This window comes from Geotrypetes seraphini, chromosome 3 (assembly GCF_902459505.1).
Source record: "Geotrypetes seraphini chromosome 3, aGeoSer1.1, whole genome shotgun sequence".
Lineage (NCBI taxonomy): Eukaryota > Metazoa > Chordata > Amphibia > Gymnophiona > Dermophiidae > Geotrypetes > Geotrypetes seraphini.
This window is the reverse complement of record NC_047086.1, coordinates 293,097,706-293,113,014: the sequence shown is the minus strand read 5'-3', so window position 1 is coordinate 293,113,014 and position 15,309 is coordinate 293,097,706. Positions and strand designations below refer to the sequence as shown.

General features: G+C 47.8%; 1 protein-coding gene across 7 annotated transcripts in view; it reads right to left on the bottom strand.

Moving 5' to 3' along the window:
• Positions 1-15,309, bottom strand: part of HEATR5B (HEAT repeat containing 5B) — a 297,408-nt gene that overhangs the window by 217,927 nt on the left and 64,172 nt on the right. For all 7 annotated transcript variants that reach the window (XM_033938914.1, XM_033938913.1, XM_033938919.1 and 4 more), the window contains 2 exons: positions 12,949-13,199; positions 3,472-3,583 (listed from right to left, as the gene is read on the bottom strand). In XM_033938914.1, coding sequence (XP_033794805.1) covers positions 3,472-3,583; positions 12,949-13,199 — 363 coding nt within the window. The remainder of the gene's footprint in view (positions 1-3,471; positions 3,584-12,948; positions 13,200-15,309) is intronic.

The window sequence follows — 15,309 nt, the reverse complement described above, 5'->3', positions numbered from 1 at the left end:
TCTTGGTCCTGCAGCACACAAACTATTGTTATCATCATTAATGTTGGTATTTTCAGATGTATACTACTAGACTCTTTAATTCGTTGTATTTACAGCTTCAGTATTGCATTTACTTACAGTTTCTCTCTATTGTAAACCGCCTAGAAGTCGCAAGATTGTTGGTGGTATATAAGAATAAAGTTATTATTATTATTATTATTATCTAGCAGAAGTAATAGCCACCAAGACCGCCTTAAGAGTAAGGTCCTTCAGCGAGCAGGCACCCAAAGGCTCAAAAGGGGGGTGTACCAGTCTGGACAGGTCCAGATTCAAATCCCAAGAAGGAACAGATGGTCGCACAGGATGCTTGAGCAATTTGACTGCCTGCAAGAAGCGAACGACATCAGGAATGGCAGTCAGATGCTGACCTCAATAATAACCCTCGAAAGGCTGACAAGGCCGTAAGCTGAACCTGGAGAGAAGACCAATATTAGGGAGTGAAGAGCATAAGTGTACGACAGAAGAGCGGGACTTAGGTGTGATTGGCCACCTTAAGATCATCACATACAAAAAGGTTGAAAAGGTGACAGTGAAAGCTAGAAGGATGCTAGGTTGCATAGGGAGATGTATGGCTAGTAGGAAAAAGGAGGTATTGATACCTCTACATAAGACTTTGGTGAGACCTCATTTAGAATATTATGTACAATTCTGGAGGCCGCACCTTGAAAAAGATATAAAAAGGATGGAATCAGTCCTGAGGAAGTCTACTAAAACGGTATGTGGTCTTCATCATAAAGCATATGGGGACAGACTTAAAGATCTCAATCTGTATTCTTTGGAGGAAAGGCGGGAGAGGGGAGATATGAAAGGAAACTCCGCAATGAGAGGGCATAAGATGAAGTTAATGTAATGTAATGTGATGTAATTTATTTCTTATATACCGCTAAACTCCGTTAGGATTCTAAGCGGTTTACAGAAAAATAGACAATAGGTTGCATTAAAATTATAAGTAAAATAGGTACTTAGAAATTCCCTTACTGTCCCGAAGGCTCACAATCTAACTAAAGTACCTGGAAAAATGACAATTACTAGAGTAATGAAGAAATAAAATAGAGAATAGATGAGAAAAATAAGAAAGTTAAGTTAAGAATCACAGATCACAGTGTCTCCATGCGTTAAGATGGAACTCTGAGAGCCCTGTTCACCCCCTTCAAATCTATGATGGGCCTTAAAGTCCCCTCTTTCTTGGGCATCACAATGTAAATCGAGTACCTGCTGGTGCAACACTGCTGAGGGGGCACTGGATCCACAGCTCTTAGATCTAGCAATCTTTGAAGGGTCTGGCAAAAAGCCTGCTTTTTCCACTCTGCCAGACAAGGAGAAGCTAGAAAATGGATCTGGCAGGGAACGGGCATACTCCAGAGAATCACCTCCAGAACCCACCGATCAGACGTATGCCGTATGCCTTTTTGCAATAGCAGAGACCACCGCATCTATCTCTGGCGACTTCAAGGTAGCCCTATCCCTCCAGGATGGGATACAAACAAGCTATGGAGCTAAAAACTGAAACGGACCTCCGGCATACATATTCCACTACACCAGGACAATATCCCGAATATCCTGATGCATAGGAAAAGAGCAGATCCCCCAAAGACGGTCCCCCACACACAGGGTCTCAAGTGGCGTCTCCTCAAAGCATAATACTGAAGAGACCTGTTGAATCAAATCTGGGAGCTCGTCTTTCTGAAAAAGGCACAGCACGGAAGCCTCTTCGCCGGTAGCCAGGAAAGCAGAGGCCCCGCTACCAGTGGCCGTCCCTTCGAGAGAATCCTGGAGGTTTTCCCAAGGGTCGAGGTCCTCATTCAAATCCACATGCTCCTCAGACCACAAGTCTTCGTTCAAGGCCACCCGCAGGCGTTTTGATGAGGGAGGAAGAGGGGGCATAAAAGGAGTGCAGGGGGCGCAGAGGGAACAACCCCCCCCCGCCCGAGACCACCGGACTAGCTACTGTGGAGCGGTGAATGGCCATGTCTCCGCAGTTAAGAGAGGGAACATTTGCGGTCACCAATTGTGCACAGCCCCCTCCCTCCTTCCTACCTACCAGCCGCATCTATCTTCCTCCCTCTCCCTTGCCTTCGTGACGCATTAGTGTAATTTATGCAGGCTGCCAGAGCCTATCTGAAGTCGCGTGCATCTGGGGGCAGAAGCTTCTCCTCTGACGCAACTGGAAGTTGCTTCAGAGAAGCTTCTGTCCACAGTCGCACATGAATTCAGGCAGGCTCTGGTGGCCTGCACAAATTACACTAATGCACCACAAAGGTAAAGGGGAGGGAGGGAGATGCTCAGACCGCGTGAGGGGTGCTGAAGAGGGGTGGCGAGAGGGAAGGGTGGTGGTGGAAAGGAATGGAACAGTGCTGAAAGGGGGTGGGGAGGAACAGACACTGAAGGGAAATGGGGAAGAGAGAGCGGGGAGAAGACGCTGAAGGGAAATGGGCAAGAGAGAGCGGGGAGAAGAAGCTAAAGGGAAATGGGCAAGAAAGAGCGAGAAGACAATGAAGGGAAATGGGGAACAGAGAGCGTGGGGAGGAGATGCTGAAGGGAAATGGGGAACAGAGAGTGGGGAGAAGACGCTGGAAGGGAAGAAGACAGAGATGCCACACCATGGGGAGAGCGGAGGGAAGAAGATGGGTGCCAGATCAATTGGGAGAGGCACAGTAACAGTAACAATTGGGGGGGCACAGTAACAATTGGGGAGAGGCACAGTAACAGAGCAAATGGAAGACGCATAGAGAAGACAGACAGTGGATGGAAGAAATTGAATGAGAAGATAAGGAAAGCAGAAACCAGACAACAAAGGTAGAAAAAAACTTTTCTATTTATTTTCTTTTTTTGCTTTAGGATAAAATAGTACATTAGTTGTGTTGATAAAAATTTATAAACAAAGCCCTGCCAGCTGAACATCTCTTTCTCTGGTTCAGCAGCCAGAACTTTGATTTATAAGGAAGGAATAAGCTAAATATCGCAGTACTGAGGCTTGTATGGATGCTGCGGGGACAGTGGTCGTGGGGACAGGGTGGGGATAAGGATGGTAGTCGTGGGGACAGGGCGGTGATGAGGACAAATTTTTTAAATGTCATTCTCTAGATTAACCTATGCAGTCATTCTCTACATTAACCTATGCTGATCTGGAGAGTTGCTAAAGAACAGATTTAACCAGAAAAGGTACCCAGCAATAGTACCTATTGAATGAAAACACCAAAACACACCCTCAAAGAACTTCTAATCAGCTGGAAAATAAACACACTTCAATTTATAATTTGTAAATACCTAAGAACAGAAGTCTTGAGTATAAGACAGAGCTACATGCATAGGTTACCTTAAGCTGAATATTGATCTTTGGACAACATTTTTAATTATCGGTATATATCAATGCTGAAGAGAGATTTTTAAAATTCTAAGTATAGCACAATAAGGAAAAAAACAAATACATACCCAAAGTCATTAATGCACCAAATAAGAGCCATCCTGCTTGAGTGCGTGGCAAAGACAATCTGCTGTTTTGTGATGCAGTGCGTAACAGATCTTCAGCTATGCTAACCACCATCTGCAAAAGGAAAACATCAACATGTATTAGGTATTACCGAATTATCCTCAAAAAAAGTGCAAGTTCAGATTATATTAAATATGCTGGCACTTTCAAAACAAATCATGAAAGACAAAATGTCATTAACACAGAGTCGATGAGAAATGTCCACAGAAGCACCAATTTTATAAAAGTAATATGGAGACCAGGGCCCCATTCCCCGAAGGCCTGCCCCCCCCAGGCCTGCATGTTCCCCCCTTCTTTGCAGGTCCTCCAGCTTCCCCCAGGCCTTCCGCTCTTACCACAGCCTGCAGAGAGGATCTCCAGTGCTCTATGCGATCTTTGCAGGCTACCACTGTCCTCAGAATCACGTTCCCTCTGACGCGATCCTGCCCCGACATCAGAGGAGGGGCGGGACCTCGTCAGAGGGAATGTTCTTCTGAGGACAGTGGTAGCCTGCAAGGATCTCGTAGAGCACTGGTGATCCTCTCTGCAGGCTGCGGTAAGAGCGGGAGGCCAGGAGGGAAGCCGGAGGATGCAGTAAAGAATGCCAAAGCATGGCACAAGGTAAAACCAGGATTTCTGCAACTCTTTCCAACTGACTCTCCCCTCACCCCCTAAAGCCAGCAAGAGGCAATGCTGCTGCTCCTGCTTTAGGAAGGCACGAAGAGGAGAGTCGGTCAGCGAATCGGCCAGTCTGATTTTTAAAAAATCAGATCGATTTGAATCAATTCACCTGAAGTGAATTGGTGAATCTATTCGAATCAGGCAGTACTAGTAATTACTGCTGCAGACAAAATTTAAACAGCTGTTGTAATCTTGTCACAAACAATATGAGAGCTCATCCGGTTAACATGATTTTTGACTCAGCTTTTTGTCTTGTTGCTTACAATTTTGCCACTGTATTTCTTAATTCAATCTTTGCCATTTCCTATGTTTTCATAGGGTATCTCTGGCTATTTAATGATTAAGGAATTCACTGAAATAAAATTAAGGGAGAGGTCCACTTCATCAAATGCCTTGATTCAGTTTTTCTACTACTAAAATATAGTACCTTTGTATATGGTAGGCTGCCTATAAAAAAGGTTTGTTTTTTTAAATTAACTTTTCAGATCATTATACAACCCATAAAACAGCAAAGAAAATGGAAATCATTATACATCAGTCAAAGTAAAACTTACTAACAAAAAAAGGAAAATCCATCTAGTCCTCTTCAAGGGAGGAGTCTTTCTTAAACTTGAAACAGGAAACACATTCAATCAAATAATAACTGGACCAAACGATCCTAAATTTTATGAGAGTTACTAACTACCGTATTTTCGCGGATATAACGCGCACCCGTGTAAAACGCGCACACGGGTATAGCGCGCAGAAACCACAATATTATGTATAAAAACTTTTGTATACCGCGCTCACGGGTATAACGCGCATGCTGCCCGACTGTCCTTTCGCCCGCCCCGACTCTCCTCTGGCCACCCCGACTCTCCTTTCGCCCTCCCCGACTCTCCGTGCGCTGTCCCGACTCTCCGTTTCCCCCCCCTGTCCTGCCCCCCCCCCCCCGGCAGGACCACTCGCACCCCCACCCCGAAGGACCGCCGACTCCCCGACAATATCGGGCCAGAAGGGAGCCCAAACCCTCCTGGCCACGGCGACCCCCTACCCCCACCCCGCACTACATTACGGGCAGGAGGGATCCCAGGCCCTCCTGCCCTCGACGCAAACCCCCCTCCCTCCCTCCAACGACCGCCCCCCCCCAAGAACCTCCGACCGCCCCCCCAGCCGACCCGCGACCCCCCTGGCCGACCCCCACGACACCCCCACCCCCCTTCCCCGTACCTTTGCTAGTTGGCCGGACAGACGGGAGCCAAACCCGCCTGTCCGGCAGGCAGCCAACGACGGAATGAGGCCGGATTGGCCCATCCGTCCCAAAGCTCCGCCTACTGGTGGGGCCTAAGGCGCGTGGGCCAATCAGAATAGGCCCTGGAGCCTTAGGTCCCACCTGGGGGCGTGGCCTGAGGCACATGGGCCCAACCCGACCATGTGCCTCAGGCCGCGCCCCCAGGTGGGACCTAAGGCTCCAGGGCCTATTCTGATTGGCCCACGCGCCTTAGGCCCCACCAGTAGGCGGAGCTTTGGGACGGATGGGCCAATCCGGCCTCATTCCGTCGTTGGCTGCCTGCCGGACAGGCGGGTTTGGCTCCCGTCTGTCCGGCCAACTAGCAAAGGTACGGGGAAGGGGGGTGGGGGTGTCGTGGGGGTCGGCCAGGGGGGTCGCGGGTCGGCTGGGGGGGCGGTCGGAGGTTCTTGGGGGGGGCGGTCGTTGGAGGGAGGGATGGGGGTTTGCGTCGAGGGCAGGAGGGCCTGGGATCCCTCCTGCCCGTAATGTAGTGCGGGGTGGGGGTAGGGGGTCGCCGTGGCCAGGAGGGTTTGGGCTCCCTCCTGGCCCGATATTGTCGGGGAGTCGGCCGGGCAAGAGGGCTTGGGCTCCCTCTTGCTCCGATCGCGGGTGCGAGCGCGTGCGAGCGGTCGTTCGGGGTGGGGGTGCGAGCGGTCCTGCTGGGGGGGGTGAATCGGGCGTCGGGCGGGGTGGGAACTATGTAGAAAAACTTTTGTATACCGCGCTCACGCGTATAACGTGCGAGGGGTATGCGCGGTAGGTAAAAACGCGTATAACGCGCGCGTTATATCCGCGAAAATACGGTAGTTCTATTCCACTTCAGGACTGTACATTCTCATGGTCTTTCAGAAATCTTTCCAATTGTAGTGGATCCCAGAATATAAAGCACAGTTACTTACCGTAACAGGTGTTATCCAGGGACAGCAGGCAGATATTCTTGACTGATGGGTGACGGCACTGACGGAGCCCCGGTACAGACAATTTTAGAGTGATTGCACTCTAAGAACTTTGAAAGTTCTAGTAGGCCGCACTGCGCACGCGCGAGTGCCTTCCCGCCCGACAGAGGCGCGCGGTCTCCAGTTAGGATAAGCCAGCTAAGAAGCCAACCCGGGGAGGTGGGAGGGACGCAAGAATATCTGCCTGCTGTCCCTGGATAACACCTGTTACGGTAAGTAACTGTGCTTTATCCCAGGACAAGCAGGCAGCATATTCTTGACTGATGGGTGACCTCCAAGCTAACAAAAAGAGGGATGGAGGGAAGGTTGGCCATTAGGAAAATAAATTTTGTAAAACAGATTGGCTGAAGTGTCCATTCCGTCTGGAGAATGCATCCAGACAATAATGTGATGTAAAAGTGTGAACTGAGGACCAAGTAGCAGCCTTGCAGATTTCCTCAATGGAAGTAGATCAGAGGAAAGCTACAGACGCTGCCATAGCTCTAACTTTGTGACCCGTGACAGAACCTTCCAGTGTCAGGCCCGACTGAGCATAACAGAGAGAAACGCAAGCAGCAAGCCAATTGGAGAGAGTGCGTTTAGATACAGGATGACCCAACTTATTAGGATCAAAGGACAAAAATAGTTGAGGAGATGATCTGTGGGGCTTAGTAAGCCAGAGCACAGTCCAAGGTATGCAAAGCCTGTTCACCTGGATGAGAATGAGGCTTTGGAAAAATACAGGTAGGACTATGGACTGGTTAAGATGAAAGTCAGACACAACCTTAGGAAGAAATTTGGGCTGTGTACGGAGAACCACCTTATCATGGTGAAAAACAGTGAAAGGTGGATCGGCCACTAGTGCATGCAGTTCACTGACCCTCCTGGCAGAAGTGAGAGCTATAAGGAAGACCACTTTCCAGGTGAGAAATTTGAAATGCGCTGTGGCCAAAGGTTCAAAAGGAGGCTTCATTAAAGCGGAAAGAACCACATTGAGATCCCAGACCACAGGAGGAGGCTTGAGAGGTGGTTTCACATTGAAAAGGCCCCTCATGAACCGAGAAACCAAAGGATGAGCCGAGAGGGGTTTTCCATGAATTGGCTCATGAAAGGCAGCAATTGCATTAAGGTGAACTCTGATAGAAGTAGATTTAAGACCAGAGTCAGACAAGGAAAGAAGATAGTCCAATACCAGTCCCACTGCTAGAGACATGGGATCATGGTGATGTAAGAGGCACCAGGAAGAAAACCGAGACCACTTCTGTTGATAACACTGGAGCGTGGCCGGTTTCCTGGAAGCATCAATGATAGAGCGGACAGGCTGAGAAAGGAGTGAGTGAGCCGAAGTCAGCCCGAGAGATACCAAGCTGTCAGGTGCAGAGACTGTAGGTTGGGATGCAGTAGGGTCTGCTGATGCTGAGAAAGCAGAGAAGGAAACAGTGGAAGAGGTATGGGTTCCCTGGAACTGAGTTGAAGTAGAAGGGAGAACCAATGTTGCCTGGGCCACCGTGGAGCGATGAGAATCATGGTGGCTTGTTCCCTTTTGAGCTTGAACAGTGTTCGCAGCATGAGCGGTAGAGGGGGAAAAGCATATAGGAAGAGACTGGTCCAATCCAGGAGAAATGCATCGGGCGCCAGACGGTGAGGAGAGTAGAGTCTGGAGCAAAATAGGGGCAGCTGATGGTTGTGGGGAGCTGCAAAAAGGTCCACTTGAGGAGTGCCCCATTGAGTGAAAATGGTCTGAAGAGTCGAGGGATCGAGAGTCCATTCGTGAGGTTGGAGAATTCTGCTGAGATTGTCCGCTAAGGAATTCTGTTCCCCTTGAATGTAGATAGCCTTCAGGAATAAGTGACGAGCTGTCGCCCAAGACCAAATCCGTTGGGCTCCTGACACAACAGGCGAGAGCCCGTTCCTCCCTGTTTGTTGATGTAGTACATTGCAACTTGATTGTCTGTGCAAATGAGTAGTACTTGAGGAAAGAGAAGATGTTGAAACGCCTTGAGGGCATAGAACATCGCTCGGAGTTCCAGGAAATTGATGTGGTGTTTCTTTTCCTGGGCAGTCCAAAATCCCTGAGTTTGGAATTTGTTCAAGTGAGCTCCCCAGGCGTAGGGGGAGGAATCTGTGGTGATGACTAGTTGATGAGGAGGTAGATGGAACAGCAGACCTCTGGATAGATTTGAAGATGTCAACCACCAAAGAAGCGACTGTCGAAGAGACGAGGTCACAGATATGTGTTGTGAACAAGGATCCGTCGCTTGGGACCATTGGTTCGCTAAGGTCCATTGAGGAGTACGCAGGTGGAGACGTGCGAAGGGTGTGACATGTACTGTCGAAGCCATGTGCCCCAATAGCACCATCATGTGATTCGCAGAAATGGTAATCTGTTGAAACACCTGCTGACAGAGATGGAGGATGGCGTGAAGGCGGTTGGATGGAAGAAACGCCCTCATCAGAACAGTGTCCAGAACGACTCCAATAAATTGAAGTCGCTGGGTCGGAATGAAGTGAGACTTGGGTAGATTGATTTCGAATCCTAATAGTCGAAGGAAGTGAATGGTCTGATTGGTGGCAAGCAGAACCGCCTGAGGGGAATGAGCTTTGATCAACCAGTCGTCCAGATAAGGGAAGACTTGAAAGTTGTGAGAGCGGAGATAGGCCGCTACCACAATAAGACATTTGGTGAATACCCTGGGAGAGGAGGCCAGGCCGAAGGGTAGCACTTTGTACTGATAATGATGTTGATTGATGAGAAAGCGCAGATATTGCCTGGACGTCAGATGGATAGGAATATGTGTGTAAGCCTCTTTGAGATCGAGGGAGCATAGCCAGTCGCCCTGAGCGAGAAGAGGGTAGAGGGTGGCAAGAGAGAGCATTTTGAACTTCTCCTTGACCAAACATTTGTTGAGATCTCTGAGATCTAAGATGGGTCTGAGGTCTCCGGTCTTTTTGGGAACTAGAAAGTACCGGGAGTAAAAACCCTGACCTCGCTGATCTTGAGGAACTTCTTCGATGGCATTGAGAAGAAGGAGGGATTAAACCTCTTGAGCGAGAAGGAGGGACTGAGACTTGTTGGAAGCAGACTCTTTTGGCAGGCCTAACGGCGGCGGAGTCTGAAAATTGAGGGAGTAGCCATAGGCTATGATCGAGAGCACCCACTGGTCAGTGGTGATTACCTCTCATCAAGAGTGAAAAATGGTTAATCGACCTCCTATGGGCTGTGGAAGAGGACAGGAGGGAGGGAGACTGGCAATGCCCAGGAGAAGGGAGTCAAAAGGGCTGAGTCGGCTTAGTCTGAGTGACAGGCTTTATGGTAGGCGGCTGTTGCTGACATGCTTGTTGGTGCTGTTGCCGCTGCCTCCGAGGTTGTGGAGGTTGAGGCTGAACTGGCCGAGCAGAAAACCGCCTCTGATATGATGGCTGCTGTCTAAATGGACAAGGAGGAGGAGGCTTCTTTTTATTTTTCAGCAAAGTATCCCACCTCGTCTCATGGGCAGAGTGCATTGTTGGAATGCAGGAAGCTTACGGTCAGGAAGATACTTTTTGAAAAGAAGAGACTTGCTGAATCAAATGTTTCAGGTAAAAAGAGAAGTGAAACGCATAGTTACCTGAACGGTTGGCCAGCATTGCATTTTGGTAAAGTCTTTTACCAAATTTATCCATGGCCTTGCCCTCTCTGCCAGGAGGGACAGAGGCATATACACTAGAGCCTGCCGATTTTTTGAGGGTGGACTCCACCAGCAGAGATTCATGGGGCAGCTGGGGTTTGTCAAACCCTGGAATAGGAATCACCTTGTAAAGCGATTCCAGCTTCCTAGGGGCTCCTGGAACGGTGAGAGGAGTTTCTAAATTTTTGTAAAAAGTTTCCCTCAAGATGTCATGGAGGGGTAACTTTAAAAATTCTTTCGGAGGCTGGTCAAAATCCAAAGCATCAAGAAATGCTTTGGATTTTTTAGAGTCAGACTCTAGAGGGATGGAAAGGGTGTCCGACATCTCCTTAAGAAACTTGGTGAAGGACGAGTGCTCTGGCTTACCAGCAGGATCCTGCACCGATGTAACATCCTCCTCCGAGGAATAATCTGCCTCGGTACCGAGGGGGTCATCAGAATCATCCCACAAATCAGGGTCCCGTACCGATGACAGACGGCCCTGAGAAAGTGGGGTAGAAGGTTCGGTATGCTTGGTTTTGCGTACCGATTTACCAGACCTCATGGACACCGTACCGGGTGACTGTACAGCAGTACGGGTGTCAGAGAACGGCACCGGCTCCGAAGTCGAGTAAGCAGTGCGTCGAAGAGACTTCGGTTCCGCCGAGAGAACAGGCATAGAAACAGATTTTTGCGGTGCCGACAACGTCGATGCCGACAAAACAGGCTGTTCGACGATCGGCACCGAATGCTCAGTAGGTACCGACACTGGAAGGCTCGGAGTCAGCAGAGCCGGGAGCAACTGCTGGACCTGAAGGATGGATGCTATTCTCTCATCCAGAGACGGTCCCGATGGCACCGGTACCGCTTTTTTCTTGCTCGGTACCTGCAGTGCAGCTCGACGCTCAGGCGAAGTTGATGCCGATGAAGAGGCAGTGACTTCAATAGGAGCGGAGCGTTTGCGAGGCCGGCGCGCAGTCTGCAGGACTTGGCTCACTGCTTGTTCGACTGGCGGGCTAAGGACAGTAGGGGATGGCTTCTTAGCCGGCTTACCTACAGGGTGCGACACCGAGGATGGATCTTGCGGTGTCGAAGTCACCGGTGCCGATTTGGAGGAAGATGACTGTGTCGATGCCGGGGGAACTTCCATGGCGGCACCGAAAAGAATTCGCTGTTGAATTTGGCGATTCTTTAGAGTTCTCTTTTGGAGAGAACTGCAGCGGGTGCACGTTTCTGCCCTATGGTCCGGACCCAGACACTGAAGGCACCACTTGTGCGGGTCGGAAAGAGAAATAGGACGTGCACACCGCTGACACTTCTTAAAACCCGGTGAACGGGGCATGAAGGGAAAAACGGCCTTAGCAAAATCGAAGCCCGAGGCTTCGATGGTGCCAACAGGCTGACCGGAAAAAAGTCGGAAAAAAAAATGGACTTTTTTTTTTTAAATAAAAGAAAGAAACGAAAAGGTGAATAAATCACGACAAGAAAATAACGCGCGAGCGGGAAGGCGAGAAAAATTTGAAAAAATTTTCCAACAGCAGTTGGAACACGCGTCTTCTTAGCTTCGCGGAAACTAAGAAACTGGAGACCGCGCGCCTCTGTCGGGCGGGAAGGCACTCGCGCGTGCGCGGTGCGGCCTACTAGAACTTTCAAAGTTCTTAGAGTGCAATCACTCTAAAATTGTCCGTACCGGGGCTCCGTCGGTGCCGTCACCCATCAGTCAAGAATATGCTGCCTGCTTGTCCTGGGATAAAATCATTATTCTGAAAATTCAATACACATTTGCAAGCAATTTTTAGAAAGAACGTGGCTTTCAGGGCAATCACTCTAGGCTTCAAGGCCAAAAAGGCCTTTTGCCTAAGTTGAGTCGCCCTGGCCACGTCTGGGAACATCATCATCTTAGCTCCACAGAACTTCTCATCTTTTTTTTTTTAAGTACATTTTCATTATTACAGATTTATCTTGTTCAGAAAGAAAAGAAACCAAAAGGGTTCATCTGGTTGATATAGCATCTTGTGTGTCTTCCACAAATGCTGTTAATTCTATTTCTGTGGGTATCAACTTATCAACCTCTTGTTCTCCTGGGAGATTTTTCTTTAAGGGAATATAATAATACTTAGGAAAATTTAAAGTAGTTTCCTTATCTAGCCCTAGAATCTTTCTGAGGTATTTCCTCCAGAGGATCTCAGGGGAAAGAAGATATATCTTAGGAAAATTAATCATTCTCAGATTTCTAGCTCTATCTGTGTTTCAAGTGCTTCTATTTTAAAGTGAATATTACAAAAATCCTTAATAGCTGAAGTAGGTTTCAGTTCTTCAGGCTGTTTCAGAGCTTGCACTGAACTACGACGACTATTCAATATGGAAATATTGGCATCCACATTAGCAAATTTATCTACAACCTCTTGAGAAAAGACCTTGGGGTTCTTTTATCAAGCTGCGCTAGCGGGGCTAGCTCGTCGGACATTTCATCACGCGCTAACCCCGGCGGCCGGCAAAAAAACTAACACCTGCTCAAAGCAGGTGTTAGAGGCTAGCGCAGCAGGTGGTTTAATGCGTGGTATTACGTGCGTTAAACCCCTACCGCAGCTTGATAAAAGGACCCCCTTATTTTGAGAAATAACAGAACTGATCATCCCCTTCACCCTTCGATTTATATCCCACAAATCTTTCAAATTAATGTCTTGATTTTCTTCATATCAACCTACAGTTGTGGTTCTGTTATCATAATTACTTGTGGCAACTTTAAAAAAGTTACCTTAGTAATAACTGGTTGTTGCTTTTGTACTGTTAATTCTGAAATGGGGCTTTGAAATAAAACCTCCACTTTGCAAGGCTTTAGTGGAGGAGGCAGAATATTTGTTATAAAAAAGGTTTTTTAAAAAATTAATCTCATCAGACTCTCACCTTTCCTTTGGCATGAGGAATACCAAGGGGGCATTGGTGCACACCGCCTAGTAAAGCAGCCATTGCAAAACTATAGCCAGTAACAGCTTCTGGGGATGTCTTTAAGTTATTTAGTCTTTCTGCACACCTGTCCAGTAATGGAGTTAGCTGGTAAGGCAAAGCTACAGCCACACAGCGCAAGCACCATGCGGCAGCAAGTCGAGCAGCCATGCTTGGATGAAGGAGAACTGAGGTTACTGTTTCCAGGAGCCCTAAATGCATAAAGAAGTACATTTTAGATTATAGATGATAAACAAGCTATTATATTATTATTTATAGTTTCCTTTCTTGGCTTCTTGTAACAGTAATATTTTGTACATTTAAGATCAATAAAGCATATTAATCTGAAACCAGTTCATGCCAGTGGGTTGTCCTGACCAGAAAATGGAGGTAGAAATTCTGAACTGTTCTAGTGATATCATTGATATGAGTGGTGCCTGTTGGAATCCTTCACCATTGTTATTGCTCAAGTAGTACAGGACTTGGACTTAATTCTCATAATCCCCAAAATTCATACTAAGGAGGAACAGACTGAATCCCTCCACAATTCTAAACATTGCAGTCTTCCAAGGTGGGTCCTGGACTGGTCTAGCAAGATTCACAAAAAAAAAAAAGAATAAATATTTCCTTCTTTTTCATCCAGCTAGACCAGTCTATACTAGTGGGATGTACCAAAATAAACTCTAATAAGGAGGGGCAAGATGAGGGTCCCTAGCCAGAATGTCAATAGTGTAAAGCTTCACAAAGAAATAGTGATCACCATGTTGCTAATACATGGGTTTCTGCCAGGTACTTGTGAGCTGGATTGGCCACTGTGGAAACAGGATACTGGGCTAGATGGACCATTAGTCTGACCCAGTATGGTTATTCTTATGTTCTTATGCCTTTCTCTGAGCACCCTAGAATCCTTGATATCTTCTAGGGGTTCGTTGAGAGCGATGCCTTCTTGATATCTTCTAGGGGTTCGTTGAGAGTGATGGGAGAAATCTGCAGTGTTGTGAAGACCAAGTCTATTAGTTGATTCAGGATGAAGCCAAGAACTTGCTGGTGATCTGTTTAGCAGCGAGAAGCAGAAACAGAATCTGCTTGGGAAGGTAGAATAACGATCCTCTCCTGGGTCCCATGGGTTCTCCAAGAACAAGGTCAGCAGTATGGAGGCTCTATCACTTGGAGCTTCCTACCTCTGGAACTCCAAACTTGGACTCCCCTGATGCCATTCTATGGGAGGTATCTGCCATGCTGTACCCATCCCTCCCTGCTATAATACTGCAGATGCAGTCCACAATTGTCTGTACCCAATTTGGGTCACTCCCACACAGTAAACAAACACTATCATGCTGTCCTTCATGTGGGAACCTTCAGTGCTAAGTTTTCCTTCTCCCAGGCAAACCAGTGCTAAAATGGCTACTGCTCTCACCAAAGATGGGGTCCCACAGCTGTCATGAGGAGAGATCAAACTGCTGCTTTCCACAGCGCATAAATCCCCAGGGTCCAAAAGTATGTTCTCCTGACCCACCATGATGCAAGCAAGGTAAAAGGCACAAGGAGGTGGTAGCACTGTGATGTCAAGGCTGGAGCAAAACCACAGAAATGACGATGGCCTTCACTGTAGCAAGATCAGGATGATCTGTCCCAATCACACCTCTCTGCACTCTCCACTAAGCGCCAATCCCCATATTCTGTAATAGGTCACATACATGAGCAGATTAATTGCTAACTTTAAGTTACAGAATATATGCATGACTAACAAGCACTTGCATGTATAATAGTAACAGTGCTAGTTGGGCACTGACCTGCATTTTATAACTTTAGCATACAAATGCAAGAGGATATTCAGAGGGGGACGTATATGGCTGGAGTGTGGAAATGCTTGAATACCACATTTAGGCATGCGCATTTATGTCTGCTAATGACAAGGTGTAAGTGGGCGTGCCTAAATATTGATGCATAAATGCTGACTTATGCTAGTATTCTATAACAGAATTTGGGTGCTCAGATTCTGTTATAGAATTCATGCTCAGTGTACTTGCACAGGGCAGATGAGAGACAAAGCCAGGAATGGGCAAACGTTAAGTGGCCCATTGCCTGCCACTCTCCCCCCCAGTCTTCTACTTGCCTAGAATCATTAAATAGCAAGTAGCAACAATCAAGAGAGACTGCTCTACCAGCCATGGATCCTTCTTCGTGCTGCATTCCACCTATATAGAAAACAGGAAGTTACTTCACAGGAGGCGGGATGCGGCAGGAAGATGATGGGAAGGGGATGGTTGTTGGTGCTGGGCTCCCCCATCCACCGTAGCCCTGGTACTGCAACTTGGTGCT